This window comes from Chinchilla lanigera, unplaced genomic scaffold, assembly GCF_000276665.1.
Source record: "Chinchilla lanigera isolate Chin_1 unplaced genomic scaffold, ChiLan1.0 scaffold00023, whole genome shotgun sequence".
In the NCBI taxonomy this organism is placed as follows: domain Eukaryota; kingdom Metazoa; phylum Chordata; class Mammalia; order Rodentia; family Chinchillidae; genus Chinchilla; species Chinchilla lanigera.
Genome location: NW_004955424.1, coordinates 1,425,612 through 1,443,709, shown reverse-complemented (window position 1 = coordinate 1,443,709; position 18,098 = coordinate 1,425,612). Strand labels below are relative to the sequence as shown.

Sequence of the window (18,098 nt, the reverse complement as noted above, 5' to 3'; positions counted from 1 at the left end):
CCAGTTTCTCTATGTCTTCATTAACATTTGTTATTTTGTTTTTATTATAAGAATCCTAATGATGCTTATAAAAGTATGGGTATCTCATACTTTTGATTTGCATTTCCCTAGTGTCAAAGGATGTTGAGAGTCTTTCCATATGCTTCTTGGCCACTTTTAAGTCCCTCACGATTTTTTGAGTTGTCTTTTTGTTAAGTTGTCAGCTCTTTACATATTCTGGATGCTAGATCTTTGTTAGATACATTATTTGAAAATATTTTCTCTCATTCCTTTCACTCTTTTGAGTATTCTTGGATGCACAAAAGTTAAACTTTGATGAAGTTTTATCTCTTGTTGCTTGTACTTTAGTGCCATATAAGTCACTGCTGAATACCAAGTATGCCTCCAGAGTTTTCTCAAGCACTAAGGTATATAACTATTCAACTTTTTTTTTTTTTTGGTACTAGGAATCAAACTCAGAACTTTAAGCTTGCTAGGCAGGCATTTGTGCCAATGAGCTATATCCCTGGCCCTAAATATCCAACTTTAATGCACAAAATATTATCTACTTCTTAGTTCTGGAATCATTTTTTATTAATAATGACCTATGTATAGAAAGGACAATACTGTTTGAAAGCAATTTGCCTTGACATATAATCTTGCCCAAGAAATGTTATAAGGTGCATTGCTGCTTCTAACCTGCAGAAACATAATTTTAACAAGCAAAAATTTTAAGCATGAAAAAATATAAAATTCCCATGTAATGTTGTTGTACAGACCATCAATCTTCTAGCTCTACCAAAGAGAAATGAGCATGTACAAAGAAATCATAATCCAGCATTACAATCTGGAAATGACTGTAACAGAAGTCTCTTCATATGAACCCTATCTGGAGGTTCTCGTTTTTACTGACCGCTGTAACTGACAGTTTGGTGGACTTTATCATAAGGATTCCTTCTACATAAACAAAAGACACCCAAAGTTGATGGCCATTTCTATATTTCAAATACATGCAATGACATAATTTTTTATTAACATCTTTTACAAGAAGTATGCACTTAGGTTAAAAAGCACATCCCACAAAAATCTAGTAAATTTGATACTAATACAGCATTATCTCTCCATGTAAGCATATTCTATATCAAAGAAAAAATGCTCTTCAGTTATTAAAATGGCAGAAATCAGTATGGCAAAAAAACAAAGTTGATACTTCTTTAGCTATTCCTGTAAATATGTGTGAATATACTTTATATATCTCACTTAAGTATACTGAATTATATAAAATGTATCTCCAAATGGTGTCTAAACCACTGATCTAGAGATATGAAAATGAAGAATAAAGAAGGGTTTCTACCTGGGTGGTAGGTGCAAACAGAAGGCTGCATAATTTACTAAACTAAACCAACTGCTAGCATGTGTGGTTAGAAGCCCTCCTACCCCCACCCGGAAGCTATTACAGTGGAATCAATCCTAAATTAGCCAGGATTATCAAACTTGGTCTTTAGTTTGTTTGGTTAACTTTCAAGAACAATGTTTTTTCCTCTCCTTTTAAGGTACAAGCAGAAAGTCTACTACACATGCAAATGAACACTCCCAAGTCTATGGTCCAGAAGAAGGCAAGGCTAGGTTGAAAGCCCAAGTCCTCCGAACCCAATGCCTGACTCAAAAGATCGGGCCCAGTGATGCAGTACTGGGTCTAGGAGAAATAAACCCAGGGATCAAAGTTCTTCAGCATGTTTCTGCAAAAAGAATAATTCATTTTACTCAATACTAACATGTAGGGAATTCAAGGTGATGAATCCAGACTTAAAAAATAAGTAGAAAGTATCAGTGGTTAATTTTGTGTCAAGCTGGCAGGTGTTTTGGATATGATTAACATTTAAACTACTGTCCATCCAATCGGCTGAAGGACTAAATACAAAAAAAGCAAGGAAGTCTCCAGCACACTGCCTTCAGAGGAGAAGTGGGCCAGCTGCTCTCTCAAGGCTGCAGGCTACCAGCCTCTGGACTAAAATTGCACCATTGACTCTCCTGGGTCTTGAGTGTGCTGGCCCTCACTGAAGATCTTGGACTTGGCAACCTTGATAACTTACAACAATTCCCATTGGTTCTGTTTCTCTGGAGAACCTTGAGTAATGCACCATTAGAGGTACCAAAATCTATGCAGGACTTAAAAAGAGGCCATATGCATCTAAAGAGATTAAGAAAAATTCATGGAACATAATCATTCTCTCATTCAAACACATCACAAATATGCTCCTAGTTGAGCATCTACTACGAGCAAGGACTGTTAGTACTGCAAATACAGAACTGAACAATATGGACACCGTTTCTTCTGATGCACACATTTTAAATGTGGGAGCTGGGCATGGTGGTGCACGCCTGTAATCCCAGCACTTGGGAGGCTGAGACAGGAGGACTGTTCCAAGTTCAAGACCAGCTTGGGTCTTGAACTGCACAGCAAGACCCTGTCTCAAAAAGACAATAAATAAATAAATAAATGCATGTGGGAAACACAAAATGAATCGACATTATAATGTCAGACAGTACTAACATCCACAAACACTGTGGTTATATTACAGACGGAGTGATGCAATGAAGGGGAAAGTAGCCTTGAGTTTATGTTGGATAAGCCCTCTCTGAAAGGAAAGTAAGATTCGAGAAAACACCAGCAGGAAGGGTATGAACTCACCAAAGATGAAAGAAACACCAAATGAAAATGCAGTGAAAATGTAGTGAGGCATATGCTGGAGATACAGAAGAACAGAGTAAGGGAGAACAGAAAGTAAGACATTAGAGTCAGACTATGAAGGGCCTAGTGGGTATGTATGGTAAGGTGTTTATGTGATGATTATGTCACTGAAGAGCATGACATGATGTGTATGTTTTTAAGATTTTAATTAAAACTGGATGTGGTGGTACACATCTATAATCCCAGAATTCAGGAGGCTGAGGTAGGAAGATCACCCCAAGTTCAAGGCACCCTGAGCCACATAGTGACTTAAAGGACATACTAATCTACACAGCAAGACCCTGTCTCAAAAAATAAAAGAATTAAGCAGGGCATGGTGGCACACACCTGTAATCGCAGCACTCTGGAGGCTGAGGCAGGAGGATCACCACAACAGCCAGGGCAGCCTGGGCTACATAGTGAGCTCAAGGTCAGCATGTACTACATAAGCAAAACCTTGTTTCAAAAAAGTAAGTAAATAAATAGAATTTACTTATCAGTACGTGAACAACTGACTTTGAAAAATAGTAAAAGCAGGAAAGACATTTAAGATGAGATTTGATGAAACTGAGTAATCTGCATAACAATTAAATTGAACAAGGGGAATTTAGAAAATTCAAAAACAAACTGGGCAGGGTGGCAGGCACACTTCTAATCTCAGCACTGAGGCAGGAGGACTGCAACTAAAAGGCCCTGCCAGCCTACAGTATATAACAAGATCCAGTCTCAAAAAAAAAAAAAAGAGAAAAGACAAGACCAGACCAAAAATATGAGTACAAGGCTAAAAAGAGGAGGCCCGAGACTCACATGGCCAGGGACTAAATTCTGAGTTGATACACTCCTAGCTAAAAGTATATATACAGATAAGAAGAGGTGTATTTAAAGATAAAAAAGCAGACTCAGTAATAGAAAATGAGAGCGAGAAAGGGTAAGATGGAGTCGAAGATATTACATGAGAAAAGCCAAAAATGTAAAAAGTTTTATAAAGTAGTAATATCAAATGCTATAGAATGATTGAGATGGTGAGAACAGATCAATGAATTCCTTAAGACAGCAATTTCAGGAAGCTTGGTTTTGTTCATACTGTATTATTTAGTTTTAATTAGTTTTTAAAATTTTCTAACTAGGAACCCAAAAAGTTGACTCTGAATTAATTGAATGTAGCATAATCACATAAAGTCTTTTAAATCTTCAGTCTACTGATCAAAAGCAGGGAAGTAAGAGATTCTGAAGTGAGAGACAAGCTCCTGGTAGCCTGCAAAAAAGCAACCATTTATGTTATGCATGACCTCTGGGAGCCCTATGGCTAGAAACTGCTGGCAGCCTCCAGAAGCTGAAAGCAGTGGCTGGCAAGAGCCAACAACAAAACTGGCAATAAAACAGTACTTCAATTCTATGCGAACCTCATGAGCTTGGACAAAGTCCTTGATCTCCAAGTGAGAACCACGGCAAATACTTCTGTTTGCAGCCTTGTGTAACTCTGAGTAGAGAACCTACACATTCATGCCTAAACTTCTATGCTATAGAAACTGTAAAATAATCAGCGCACACTGTATTAAGCTGCTAAATGTGTGGTATTTGGTACATCACAATAGAAAACCAATACGGGTCCAACTTCTCTACGAAAGAGGCTGATTCTCCTACCCCAGCAATGGGCAGAGAAGCAAACTTGGGGGGGGGGAATACTTCTGGAGTCACTGTTTTGGAATACAACAGTCTCAAAATATAAATTTTCTAAAAATCATGAGCTATGTGAAATAGGTTTACTGTGAATTTTAGAAAGTTATTTTTGACAGTTCTGCAAGATTAAAACAAAACAAAACACAAACAAAAACCACCTGGGTATCTAGATGCCTCCTTGAATGTCAGCCACAGCTGTCCCAGCGCCAGGAGACATAGATCCTCAGGCTAATCTCACATATGAGCACAAGGTCATGACTCCTATTCCTGCTTCAAGTATCAGGAGTTTAAACTCCATAAAGAAAAAATATTTTGCTTTTTAGAGTTAGGAGAGCGCAAAGGTGTACTCAGCTATGAAAAGTCAAGTCCCTCCCAGTTAATTACAACCTTGACCCCTAAAACGCGGACTCTCTCAAGCAGTCCAGGCACCTCCTTATTAAAGATGCAACAAGCCGCGGCTACGCGCGTCCCACTGGGAATTGTAGTTCTCCCGCCACGACCTTCACCATTGGAAACTCAACACGCGCCCAACCGGCGGCTCGGAGGACAGCAGCGGGGATTGGTCCGCACCGCGAGCACCGCGGTGCTGACTGGATGACAAGTCCCCGAGGCCGCGCCTCCCGCCCCTCTACCTCTCCACACCCCAGCCCGCTCCGGCAGTAACCCTCGGGTAACCCAGCCCGGTGAACCCCCGACTAGGGAGCTACCCCGGCGCGCCCCGGCTCCTCAGCTATATGCCTTTGTCCCCGGGCCTAGACAGCGCCAAAGCCTTTCCCATTTTCCCTCGGCTGTCCCGCGCCAGCTTCCTCACGCGCTTTCTCCGGGAGTCCCCGCGCTCACCTGGGCCGCAGCGGTCACACCGGGCAACTGACAGGCCCGTAGCATTTCGACAGAATGAAGAGCGTTGCTGGCGTACGCGGGAACGGCCGCGGCCGGCGCGAATGAAGGAGGTCGTGCGTGCGTGGGTACGTAGCCCTGGCCGTACTGCCTCTGCGCCGGGCGCACCGGAAGGGAAGCCAACGCCACTACGCACGCGCGGACTCCGTCTCCTGCCCGGACCCTGCTAACCCCAGAGAGTGGGCCCCGCCCAGACTGTAGAAACCTCAACCCAAGGCCATTGGGCAGAACGAGGCGGAAGGGCGGATTCTTCTTCCGGGTCGGGCCCGGCTTTCTGTCAGCTCTGAATTGGGGTTACTAGGTGAACGGGAAGAAAGGGAACGTGTGGGCTTCAATCACACACACAAAAGCCACACTACATGTGACTGTTAGGAAAATGAAAGCAAAGAGACATCTTATCTGTCTCTGGCAGTTGCATAGTTCCTAGGAAGGAGTCGATTGAGGACAAGTTATGTAAATAATGGAGACGTCTGTGTGTTTCTTTCAATAGACCCTTTTCAGGGGGATTTACCCTTAACTGGAGCACGGGAGGCACCGTTGTGCGGAACGGGTTATTCCTGTGTCTAATAATGTCAGAGCATGGTTAGGAACCCAGATTTTTCTGGCTTCGCGGCTTCTACTCCTTGCAGACTGTACCACGTGCTTCCTCCTTTTTTATTTTAGAAAAAAATTAGGCCATAATTTGTGGCATGAGTGGAAAGATACGGAAGGCAATGCAGAAACACGCTTCAAAAGTATTCCACTGAGTCTGTAATACATCTCGTCAACATAATGAACATGTATTCTATGCCATGTAAACCCAGGATAAATACAGTTAAATATAATAGAGACCAGATAAATTGTATACTGTCTATTGTGTTTGCAAAGTACTTTCAAGTCCTAACTAGGTAATTATTACAACATGATATTCTCTCTAGAGGTTGACCGCACTACCGTTCTGTTTTGTAAAATAGAGGAATGGATTTGAAAATCTAAAATCAGATAGGTGTGTTGGTACATAGCCTCTGCTTTTTGGGGTGTTTTAGTAATAACATGGTATTCTTTCACACCTTTCGCATCTACCAGCCTCCAAAGCAGCCTCCGGTGCTCCTTAGTAACTTCAGCAGTCTGGCCCCATCCCTGCCACTGCTGACATACTAGATGATGCTGGTGTTGATTTTTTAAATGCCCTTATCCTTGGACTTCTCAATGCCAATAAACATTTTTATTCTTCTAAACCCAGATGATGTCACAGCTGCATCTTGGACCCGACATTCCTTCCTTCCTCCTTCCCTTCCTCCCTTCCTTCCTCTCTCTCTCCCTCTCTCTCTCTCTCTCTCTCTCTCTCTCTCTCTTTCTTTCTTTCAAGCAAGGTCTTGGAAGTTGTGCAGGAAGGCCTTGAAGCTGCCTTTTCTCCGGCCTCAACCTGCCTCATCCTGTCTTGCCCTCCTGTGTACATGGGATTACAGGGGAAACACCACCAGCCATCTTCTCCTTAGTTTTGATCTGCCCCAAAGAATATTTTTCAGTCTTACATTCTCTATTTATCTTCCTAAGTGTGAACTCCTGCTGTGGTGACATACACCTGTAATCCCAGCACTTGGAAGGCTGAGGCAGAAGGATGGCAGAAGTTTGAAGTCAGTCTGGACTACACAATGAGATCTTATCTAAATATGCCCCCCAAAACTGATGCTTACTCATTTCAGCTACTAAATAAATGTTTATTATAATTCGTGGTCTATTTCTAGGTAGTTCTTACAGACATTTTAGAATAAGATGGTAAGAGTATTTTGTTGTCTTTCCCTGTTTGAATTTTAATATCAAAAGTATGTGCGATTACTAATTCCCAGAAATAAAATAAAGAATGTAGAATTATTCATGCAGAGTTGAGTCTGCCCTACTAAATAAAGATTATTATTATATATACTATATGATATATAATATACAATATATGATATATAATATAATAATATTGTATATAACATTATATATAATATATACAATGATTTTATATATTTTTTATATATATATATATATAGGGTTGAGAGTATAGCTCAATGGTACAGCGCATGCTTAGCACATACAAAGCACCTTGATTCAATCCTCAACACCAGAAAAAAAAGATGTAAAAAAATGTGTGGAGTGTGTGTGTGTGTGTGTGTGTGTGTGTGTGTGTGGCATCCTTAGGTGATTGCCATTCGTTTGATTATCATGCAGGTTTTTTTCCAAACATTGTTGGGCATGGTGGCGAAAGCCTGTAATCCCAGCACTCTGGAGGCTGAGGCAGGAGGATTGCCGTAAATTTGAGGCCAGCCTAGGCTACAGACTGAGTTCAAATCCAGTCTGAACTACATAGCAAGACACTGACCCAAACAAACAACAAAACAATGACAACAAAAGATTTTTTTTAATTTTATTTATTTATTTATTTATTTTGCTTTCTTGAGACAGGGTTTTTCTATACACTTCAGGCTGGCCTTAAGCTCATTTTGCAGCGGAGGCTGGCCTCAAACTCACATAGATCCTCCGGCATCAGCCTTCCCGAGTGCTGGGATTACAGGTGTGGGACACCACACCTGGTAACAAAAGATTTTTAATATTACTACTACTTTTTCCATTCAGTTGTCCTAGCATCTTCCAGCTTTTTAAAAGGGTAATCAGCCAGGCGTGGTGGCGCACACCTGTAATCCCAGCACCCAGGAAGCTGAGGCAGGAGGATTGTTGCGAGTTCGAGGCCAGCCTGGGCTACAAAGCGAGCTCAAACCAAGCTGAACTGTATAGCGAGACCCTGTCTCAAAAAAGACAAAAATAAATAAATAAAAATTTTTTTTTTGGCTTTTTTTTTTCCGATACCGGGAATCGAAGTCAGGACCTTGCGCTTCCCAGGCAGGCGCTGTGCCACAGAGCTAAATCCCCAGCCCAATAAATGAATAAATAAATAAATGATAATCAGTATTATTCTCTGAAATAAGCTTAATAACAAAAAAATTTTTCACTATATCGTGTACTTTAAGTAGACCTTTCAAGCACATGCTCGCAAACGTTTTGAAAAGCCAGATGCCTGCAGTCCCCACCATTCAAGTGGCTGAGATTGGGTGAGCCCAGGGGTTCCAGGCCAGCCTAGGAAATTTAGCTAGATTTTCCCCTCCCCCCACAAAAAAAGCCGGACGTGTCATGCATTCTTGTAATCAATCCTGACTTCTTGGGGAACTGGGGTAGGAGACGCGGCACCCCCCCCCCGCCCCCTATCCTATATGCTTAGGACTCCGGGCAGTTGCTTGACAGTGGCAAAGGACAGAACTGACCTACACCTAGTAGACATTTAGTAAAGATTGAATTGACCACGCCTTTATTCTTCCCCCTACTCCTGACTCCGCCCCGCTTTTTTTTTTTTTTGTTCTTTATTCTTTTGCTCTGGAGCTTTTACACCCCAGGCAGCCACCGTAGGTGAGGGTGGCAAGATGGCAGCTTCCGTTTTAGCGAGGGCGTTGAGAGCAACCTCAGGTCGGTGGAGAGCTGCGTGCTCCATTTATGGCTTCACGGGCGGAAAACTGGTGTGGGATGGAGGGAGTGTCTAGTCTGGAGGATAAGAGGAAAAATAGGATCATTTTTCAGGGCCAGAGGATTGCTTCTAATTTCGTTTGGGGCCCGTGTGGCTGGCAGCTCGTAGCGGGTCTCTGACTCGTACCGACTCTGGTTTGTGTTTTCCGTTTCACCTTGAGAGTCATTTAATTTTTTAAATTGAATTTTAGATTCTACAGCCGTAAAAGTCACATAATACCGCCTAGCTGGGGATTAAATAACCTCAGACGCGAAAGTGTCTTTGCGTACTGCCTGGGACACGGTAAGCTTGAGAGTCGCGACTGATTTCTAACCACAACCCTCAGTAAAAGGGGGAGTATAAGGTTTCTTAATTGGGAGATACAGGGGTGAAAGCAGGACTTGTTGCAAAAGTTAAAAATACCCACTGTGGTAGGATGATCAGTAAGCTATTTTAACATAAAAAGTGTCAAGAAGGAAAAAAAAGCCCAACCATATAATTTTTTTCCAGGTGTTAGAGAAGAGCTTTTATATGTGGGATATGTTTTGTGTGCACAAAACATAGTATGTATAAAGAAAAAGTCATACAATGTGTGTGAATGATTTAACGACTGGAAAGCAAACCTGTGTAATTAAAACCCAGGTCAAGACAAGCCCTTTCTCCACTCCTGTACATGTCCTCAGATCAGACTTCCCTCCTTCCCCCAAATACAAACAGTATTCTCATTTTTGTAATTATATGGCTTTTTTACTTAATGAGATTTATTCATTTTTCATGTACCTGTAATGTTTTCTCATCCCTATAATGTAAACTTTTATGTGACCATTCTATAATTCTCCATTCTAATGATAGACATGTGGGTGTATCCAGTTTGGAGGTCATTATGTACAATGCTGATGGACCTTGTGTTTAAGGAGTGTATAAAGTATAAAACTAACTGCGGAATTGCTGGGTCAGAGTATGTATATATTCAACACTGCCTGATAATGCCAGAGTTTTCCAAAGTGATATGCTTACTTAGTTACCCAACACTTTGTATCATCAGACCGACAAAATTTTGTCAATCTGATGGCTATGTAGTGGTATCTCATTGAAGTTTAAATATGTGTTTCTCTGATTAGTAATGAGTTTTAGTACATTTACACATGTAGATTGGAATTTTTGAGATATTTTTCCTCTGTAGTAGGGGTTGAATCTAGGGCTTTTATTTATTTATTTATTGTCTTTTTTTTTTTTTTTGAGACAGGGTCCCACTATGCAGTTCGGGCTGACCTTGAGATCACTTTGTAGCCCAGGCTGTCCTTGAACTCAAAACGATCATCCTGCCTCAGCCGCCTGAGGAACCTAGGGCTTTTGCATTGAGCTACATCCTCAGCCTTATTTTGAGACAGGATCTCGCTAAATTGCCCAGGCTGAGCTCCAACTTGCAATCTTTCTGCCTCAGCCTCCCAAAGTGCTAGGATTACAGGTGTGCACTGCCACACTTAGCTTTGAATTTCTTTTTTGAAATATCCACATAAATGTTTTGCTCATTTTTCTGTTGGGTTTTATTGTTTTATAGATCCTTATAAATTTTGCATATGTATAGCATTTTTTGTTCATGCATGTCCAGTATCTTCTCTGACCCCGGCCTATCTTTTTTACATTATTTGCTTTTGTTTTTGTTTCTGTTTTTCTTTTTCTTTGAAACAGGGTCTGGCTACGTAGTTCAAACTGACGTTAAACCACTGGGTAGACCAGGCTGGCCTCAAATTCTCAGTCCTCCTGCTTCAGCCTCCTGAATGCTGGGATTATAGGCATGTGCCACCACACCTGGCAGGGGTGTCTTTTGATGAAAAGAAATTTTTATTTTTACCTTTTCATAATCCTTGTATTTCTTAAATAGGTGATGTAAATCATATCAACTTGCTACATTTAATGACATTGAACACACTTTAAAAATGCAATAGCTTTTTTTTGATGGCTTATCTTTAAATATCAGTGTTTTAAATATATTAGAAACTATTTTCTATCTTTTTTTAGCAATTTATTTATTTATTTAGTCTTTTTGAGACATGGTCTCACTATGCAGTTCAGGCTGGCCTTGAACTCACCAAGTAGTCTAGGTTGGCCTCAAACTCACAGTGATCCTCCTCCCTCAGCCTCCCAAGTGCTGGGATTACAGTCATGCATCACCATGCGGGAGTGGTGGCATAGTTTTTGTATGTGTGTGCAGATTAACAAACATGCCTCAAATAACTTTAGAGCCTTCATAAAAATTGGGAACAAAACAAGAATCATGTGAATAGCAATCAGCTAATCTGGGGATAGTTTCTGGCTAATGTGGAATCCTTTATTTCTTTAGAATATAAAGAGACCCTTTTTTTTAGATGCCTTTGTAAACTCAGGCTATACCATGGCTAGGACATTACAAAATTTCCTCTGGCTATAGTGGTGGTACAAAAAAAAAGAAACAGAACCACGCATGGTGGTATAAGCCTGTGATCCCAGCTAGTCAGGAAGCTGAGGCAGGAAGATGGCTTGAACATAGGAGTTTGAGGTCAGTCTCAAACTGAGGGCAACATAGACTCCATTTCTAGGAAAAGATAGGAAGGAAGGAAGTTAATTGAGAGGAAGAAATTTCTTTTTGTTTTGCCCTGCCTCATGTCCACTTCTTCTTCCTGGGCATCTCTGCTACAGTCAAGCAAGCATTGTGCAGTCTCTGTCCCCTGCCCTACACATGCATGAGTGTCAGCCCCTAGACCAGTGATCGTGAACGTGTTAGAGCTTTCAGTGGTAACAAACAGCTCACTGTGACATATGTGCTATAGGTTCACCACCACTGCCCTAGAGCTTTGTTAATGTTGCTCATGCTCTCCAGTATGTGTTCCTCCTCCTCCTTCTCCTTGAAGGGCCTGTTCATATTCACAAAGAGAACTCAAATGCCTCTTCTCTTGTTACTCGGTTGTCTTTCCAGGAACAGCTTGTGCTTTCAGGTCTCTGACCTCTCACTGCCCTGAGTATAAGGTTGGGTTGGGAATTAATTTACACATGCATACCATGTCCCCTAGTACTGGATATAGAGCCAGGATACATTACACTGCATTTTGATGATAGTTGTATAATCTCTAAATATCTTAATAGTCATTGTATTGCACCACATAACATGGGTAACTTCATGGTATGTATACATCAGTAAAGTTGGTTGAAAGCTCCATAGGTAAATGTGATGCTCAGGACATTTTAATTATGTTTAATATTTGGTTGCTTTGCTGGGCATAGTGGCACACGCCTGTAATCTCAGCACTTGGGAGGCTGAGGCAGGAGGATTGTCGTGAGTTTGAGACCAGCCTGAGCTACATAGTGAGCTCAAGGCCAGCCTGAACTGCAATAGCAAGACCCTGCTTCAAAAAAGACAAAAAAAAAAAAAAAAAATTTGGTTGCTTTGGAACATTAATTTAATTTAATTTTATTTTTTTGAGACAGGGTCCCACTATGCAGTTCAGGCTGGCCTTGAGCTCACTTTGTAGCCCAGGTTGGCCTCGAACTCGAAAGATCCTCCTGCCTCTCTGCCTCTTGAGTGCTGGGATTATAGGTGTGCGCCACCACGCCCGGCCTTGGTACATTAATTTTAAATGCTAGTGCATATTTTGGAATATCATTAAATGTATGTGTTTCTCTGTATCTTTACAGGAATCTTACGCCCTGTGAATATTTTGGCATCTTCAGCCTATCGAAACTGTGCCAAGAATGGCTGTCTTAATTCTGCACTCTCCACTGGACATTTTAGTCTTCTTCATACACCAGTTGTTTCTTCTGCTCCCCGACTTGTCACATCTGTCAGAAGTGTCACATGTGGATATACTGCAACGATCCTTAATAGGTAGTGTTCATTTCAGTGAACATGATGTTTAGATAAAATTTTAAAATATTCATACCTGGGCTGAGGGTAGAATCAGTGGTAGAGCATGGTAGAGCATGCTCAGTGGTAGAGCATGTGCCTAAAATTCATAAGGCTCTGGATTTGATCCCCAGCACTGAACTAGATTAGAATAGAATAAAATAGAATAGAATAGATAAAATATTCATGCCAAGTGTGGTGGTTCACACCTATAATCCTAGTACTTGGGAGGGTGAGGCAAGAGGATCCCAAATTTAAGGAAATCCTGGGCTATCTAGTAAGTTGAAGGCCAGCCTGGATACTTAGGATAGCCTGTCTCAAAAAACCATAAATAATTAAATAAAATTGTCATGCTGGCAAGACAAGACATTTTAGAAGGTGAGTAGGATACATTCGTCGGGTTGGCGCGGTGGGTTTTGTTTGGTTATTTATTTACATTTGGGTGCCTGGGCATCGAACCCAGGCCTTTGTACAGGTCTGAACTCTACCACTGGCCAGAGCACCAGCAGGGGTGGGTTATAGAAGGCCTGCCATTGGTGGCAGCTGCCGTTCTTATTTATGCGTAGCATCTTAGCATGTTTGAAGCAATATAAAAAGTTCCCTACTTTCCAGTAGAGCGGCCTTACTCATTTCTAATTACTGTGTAGAAATAGGTGTTATTCTTTAATCAGTCTGACTGCTGGTTAATTTTGTGATATATTCCAGAGTGGCTTCCTCGCTCCCCGACATCCTGACGGTGCCAGTCAGAACTCTGACGTACTGCAGTGCACGAAAAGGCAAGAGAAAGAGTGTGAAAGCTGTTATCTATCGGTTTCTTCGGCTTCATTCTGGCCTTTGGCTAAGGAGAAAGGTGAGATTTTGGGCTGCAGATATAGCTCAGTGGCACAAGCGCCTGCCTGGCAAGCGCAAGGTCCTAAGTTCGATTCCCGGTACAAAAAACCAAAAAAAAACACCTTAAGCTTACTTTGTAGCCCAGGTTGGTCTCGAACTTGCAACAGTCCTCCGAGTACTGGGATTATAGGTATGTGCCACCACCCCTGGCCTCTTCTAGTGTTAACAGGCTGTGATTATTGTTTTGTTTTGTTTTTTGAGACAGGGTCTTGCTCTATACTTCAGGCTGGGCTTGAACTCATGGCAGTCCTGCCACAGCCTCCTGAGTACTGGGATTACGGGCCTGCACCACCATGCCCAGCTGATTATAGTTTTTATATTTAATTTTCTTTCAAAATAAATTCCTCAAAATGAATAATCATAGGTGGTGTATATGGAAGTTCTGAGTTAATTAAATGGGTTAACTCTTCCTTCACCACTCCAGATAATAGTTGTACTATACTCATTACTCCTTAGAAAAGTATCTCCTACAAATAGCGGTCCGTAGAGTGTGAAAAGAATAAATGAAGCCATGTATTTTAGAACTATACTTCTCAGCCCTTGTAACATTCAGTCCCTCAATAAGAAATGAATGTTACTACCTTCGCTGGTACTTCCTTGCCCATCCTGCACACTGGGAGAGACATAAAATGTGTAAGTGGGTGATCTATAAAATGAGAATAGTGCCATAGAAAATTGCTGTAGAGATAATGCATGTATAATTAGGTATTGTAATTATATCATTATCTTTTACCTCACTAATGCAACAGATTTACTTAACTTTATTTTCCAGAATATTAAATTATCTATTAATATTTCTTTTTCAAACTACACATGCTTTTTCTACCCACTCCTCATTGAGATGTTTCCAGAGTCGTGTTTTTGCTCCCACTGAGCCAGTAAACTATGAGTTGTAATAATAATCTGTTGTTTCCTACATAATGTAATGTTTTAAATGTTTGCAATATTATTTCACAGTCGGGGTATAAGAAGAAATTATGGAAAAAGACGGCTGCAAGAAAAAGACGCTTGAGAGAAATTGTGTTCTGCAATAAAACGCAGAGTAAACTCTTAGATAAAATGACGACATCCTTCTGGAAGAGGCGAAACTGGTATGTGGATGATCCTTATCAGAAGTATCACAACCGAACAAACCTGAAAGTATAGATTGGAAATTTTTAATTGTTATTGAATCTGTATCTTTGTGTACATGATGTCTTCCCAAAACTGACAAAGTGTAAAACTTAATAAATTTGAGTAGCTTGTGTATAAACATAGAGTACTAATGCTCAACTTATGAAAGTTTTAACTCAGTGGATTAAACATTCCCAGTTTTGGTCAAGGAACTACAAGTTGAAAGCTGTGCATTATTTTTAACAAATAGTTGTTCCAACGAGGCTTATTTAGTGCAAGAAATCTCAAGTGAGGAAAAACATGGAAAAACTCAAATTAGCTCAGACAGTGTGACACTAGTATTAAGGATGTGTGCCTGGGAACTCAGGAACCAGCGCCCCAGCTTTGCCTTCCAGCAGAACTCACCCCAGGCCTCACAAAGAGCAGACCAGGTGGTGCTCCTCAGCAAGAGATTGGAGATCTGCAGGCTCAGGTTCTGCCGAGCTTGTGACTCCATTCTCTCATATTATTGACTTGACTCTACCCACCAACCTCTCTACTTCACAGCTTGTGTTTACATAGAGTTTCAGTTCCATCATAACAGGTTTCCTTGCACCTTTGAGGTTCTTTTCTCCTGTCTCGAAGTGGCAAGAGTCTCTAACTAGGCCAGCTTCCATTTTACTTCAGGCGCTACCACCCAGTGTAGGCATTGGCTGTTCTTAGGTCAGGAGCCCACCCTGGCCCACTTTTAACAGGTTTGTGTGCGGCAAAAAATAGTTCTGTGAGCAGTTTTGCTTAGAGGTGAGCACAGGCTAACAACACTCTTGGCGTACAGGAGCCTAGATTCACTGTGTTCATGACAATTCTCATTTGGTTCATTGAAGCAGGATTTTTTTTATAGAAGAGTAAATGAAATAGCTTCAGTACACCCTTCATTGAAACAGAAGAGGCTAGGTGAAGATACTCAAGTTTAGAAAGATATCACATTGTTTAAATGTTAGTGTATCCATTTGCAATTTTGTAGTTTCATTTGCAAGGACAGACTTCCAAATTTTCTAAAAGTGCATTGTAGAAACTCAAGGGGAAAAGTAATTTCGATCATTTTAGAAGTGATGCAAGAGTTCAGCAGTATTTATTTGAAGAGGAGCAGTAATGCTTATAGTCAAAGGTAGTGGTTCTCAACTCTCCCATCAGAATCTTCTGGGAAGGCAGGAGCGCTTTGCCTAGTTGAAAACTGTTGTTAAGCAGAGCTATGGATTTCTATTTAAGTCGTTTAAAACAATAGTTGGTGATGATAAGATAAAGTTCCTCTGTTATTAATAGAATAAGATAACCAAGTTGAAATTCTGTGGCTTACCAAGCCAAGAATATTAGGGAATTCCTTAAAAGCAATGTGTGCTCATTAAATGGAAAAGGGCTGACAATAGAATGTTCTAAAAGCAGAAAGCTAAGTACGTGTCTGTTACTGGGACCAGTGAGTACAGAATGGGCATTTGATTTGAGGTGAGGTAGGAGCCTGGCACATGGAATGGCATTCTGTTTTGGGGGTTTTCCTTTCTTCATACTTCTGGGATGGCAGATGCCACCACTTCTAAGACTCTTGTATTTCTCCTCCCCTGCCTGGCTCCTGCGCTCCATCACACCGCTGGTGGTGGGGATGCACTCACGTCTGCAGAAGTTGAGGAGGAGGACACTTTCCACAAGGTCTCTGGTACAGGGCCCTCACAGCACCTTGGTTTCTCTTCTAGGCCAGGGACAGAAAGGGCAGAGATGCAGGCTGCCAGCCAGGGCTTTGGTACCCAGAGATGGGCTGATGGGCCTGCTTCTGAGGGGAAAGGGACTTCCATGCATACACATTTCTGTTTTGTGGGTAGGAGGGCTTGACCGTAAAATAACTTTCGTTAAGTTAGAGTACCTAAATGATGTTCAAGTGTATGTATAACTGGAAAGTAGATGCAGAGTTTATCCAAATGTATAATTTATTGAATACTTACTATGTCCCAGCATACCTATAAAACTAGACACATATCTACAAAATACTAAACCTTATACTAACCTTGCAAAGAAGATATCATTTATACCTAATTTAAATTACCCAAAAGTATAGCTACTACGTCGCAGAATCCCAGCCTAACTCCTTCAAAGACTATGTATTTCCTTCACTATTCTAACTTATGAAAATAATACATCTAAGTGAACAAGCGCCTGGAGCCTAGCACTATATTTTTGTCATTTTTATTAGTACGTGCTTGCAGCACACAGTGATCACAGTCTTCGTGGGGCACTGGCACATGCACATAACGCATCGTCATTGCTTTCTCATCCCCTTCTCCAGTACTGTAGATACTGACTGCTTCATCACACTGTACCAGTTCAGCTTTTGCACTTTATAACTTAGCTTTCCTGGTATTGGCTGACTCAACCTTGTTAATCTCAGGTCTGCTGACATTGTACCTGGCTCAATAAATTAAGAAAATGGATTTCCAGACTTTTTTTCCCATCTCTTCCTGCTGTCTGTCCTCTAAATCTGCTTCTTTTCTGCTGCTGCTTTATTTTATAGTCTGTGTGTCAAAATATTGAATATAGGATCAGGAAAGCAAAGAAAATGTGTTTAATTTTGATGTTTCTAAGTCTTTGGGCCCCTACTTCCCCATGAAACTCAAGTCTTCCTTCCTTCCCTCCTTCCATCCTTCCTTCCTTCCTTTTTCTATTTTTTGTAGTTCAGGCTGGCCTTGAACTCACTATATAGCTCAGGTTGGCCTCCAACCATGGTGATCTTCCTGCCTCAGCTTCCCGAGTGCTGAGATCACAGGTGTGCACCATCACACCTGTGTCTTGCTTATATTTAAAGGCAAGGCAGGGCCAGGGATATAACTCAGTGGCACAGTGCCTGCCTGCCAAGTGCAAGGTCCTGAGTTCGATTCCTGGTACAAAAATAAATAAATAAAGGCAGGGTCTACAGTAGGCTTAAGGGAAGGGCATTCCTGCCACCTACAGTGGCCTTGCCTCCCAATTACTCTTTGCAGTAAGCATGGGGTTGAATTTCATGAGTTAGCCATTGAGAGTTCAACTTCTAATCCTGCTATTGCTGGCCCTTTTTGTTTAGTTTTCATTTTTTTATTTTGAGAGTGCCTCACTAACTTGCCCAGGCAGGACTTGAACCTGCGAACTCCTGCTTCAGCCTCCCTAAATGCTGGGATTATAACCATGTGTCACAATGCCAGCTTCCTTTTACTGTTTGTTTTTTTTTTTTCCTTTTTGGAGACAGGTTCTTGCTAAATTGCCCATGGTTGGCTCAAACTTAACAGTCCTCCTGCCTTAGTCTCCCAGAGTTCTGGGTTTACAGGAGTGTACCACCATATCCAGCTCCTCCTACATTTCTGAAAAAGTATTTTCTTTTTCCTCATGAGTCCAACATTACAAAGATA

At 41.2% G+C, this 18,098-nt stretch overlaps 2 protein-coding genes across 7 annotated transcripts in view; one reads left to right on the top strand and one right to left on the bottom strand.

The window, feature by feature from the left end:
• Immt (inner membrane protein, mitochondrial) overlaps positions 1-5,552 on the bottom strand; it is a 38,395-nt gene extending 32,843 nt beyond the window's left edge. For 2 of the 6 annotated variants that reach the window (XM_013514670.1, XM_005385402.2), the window contains exon 1: positions 5,231-5,451. In XM_013514670.1, the coding sequence (XP_013370124.1) occupies positions 5,231-5,275 (45 nt within the window). In that variant the 5' untranslated portion in view covers positions 5,276-5,451. Of the gene's footprint in view, positions 1-5,230 lie in introns of all 6 variants that reach the window. The other 4 variants (XM_005385400.2, XM_005385404.2, XM_005385405.2 and 1 more) reach the window with 3 other exon arrangements.
• Positions 5,553-8,663: 3,111 nt separating this feature from the next.
• Positions 8,664-14,903, top strand: Mrpl35 (mitochondrial ribosomal protein L35). Its single transcript, XM_005385398.1, has 4 exons — positions 8,664-8,770; positions 12,480-12,669; positions 13,393-13,537; positions 14,536-14,903. The coding sequence occupies exons 1-4, from the start codon at positions 8,728-8,730 to the stop codon at positions 14,722-14,724; spliced, it is 567 nt and encodes a 188-aa protein (XP_005385455.1). The 5' UTR covers positions 8,664-8,727; the 3' UTR covers positions 14,725-14,903.
• Positions 14,904-18,098: the final 3,195 nt, after the last annotated feature.

What these genes read in the sequence shown, in the direction of transcription:
- Mrpl35 (XM_005385398.1), top strand. Translation starts at nt 8,728, where the DNA reads ATGGCAGCTTCCGTTTTAGCGAGGGCGTTGAGAGCAACCTCAG. An exon ending in GGCGTTGAGAGCAACCTCAG is followed by an intron (nt 8,771 to 12,479) that starts GTCGGTGGAGAG and finishes GTATCTTTACAG; the next exon opens with GAATCTTACGCCCTGTGAAT. An exon ending in ACTGCAACGATCCTTAATAG is followed by an intron (nt 12,670 to 13,392) that starts GTAGTGTTCATT and finishes GATATATTCCAG; the next exon opens with AGTGGCTTCCTCGCTCCCCG.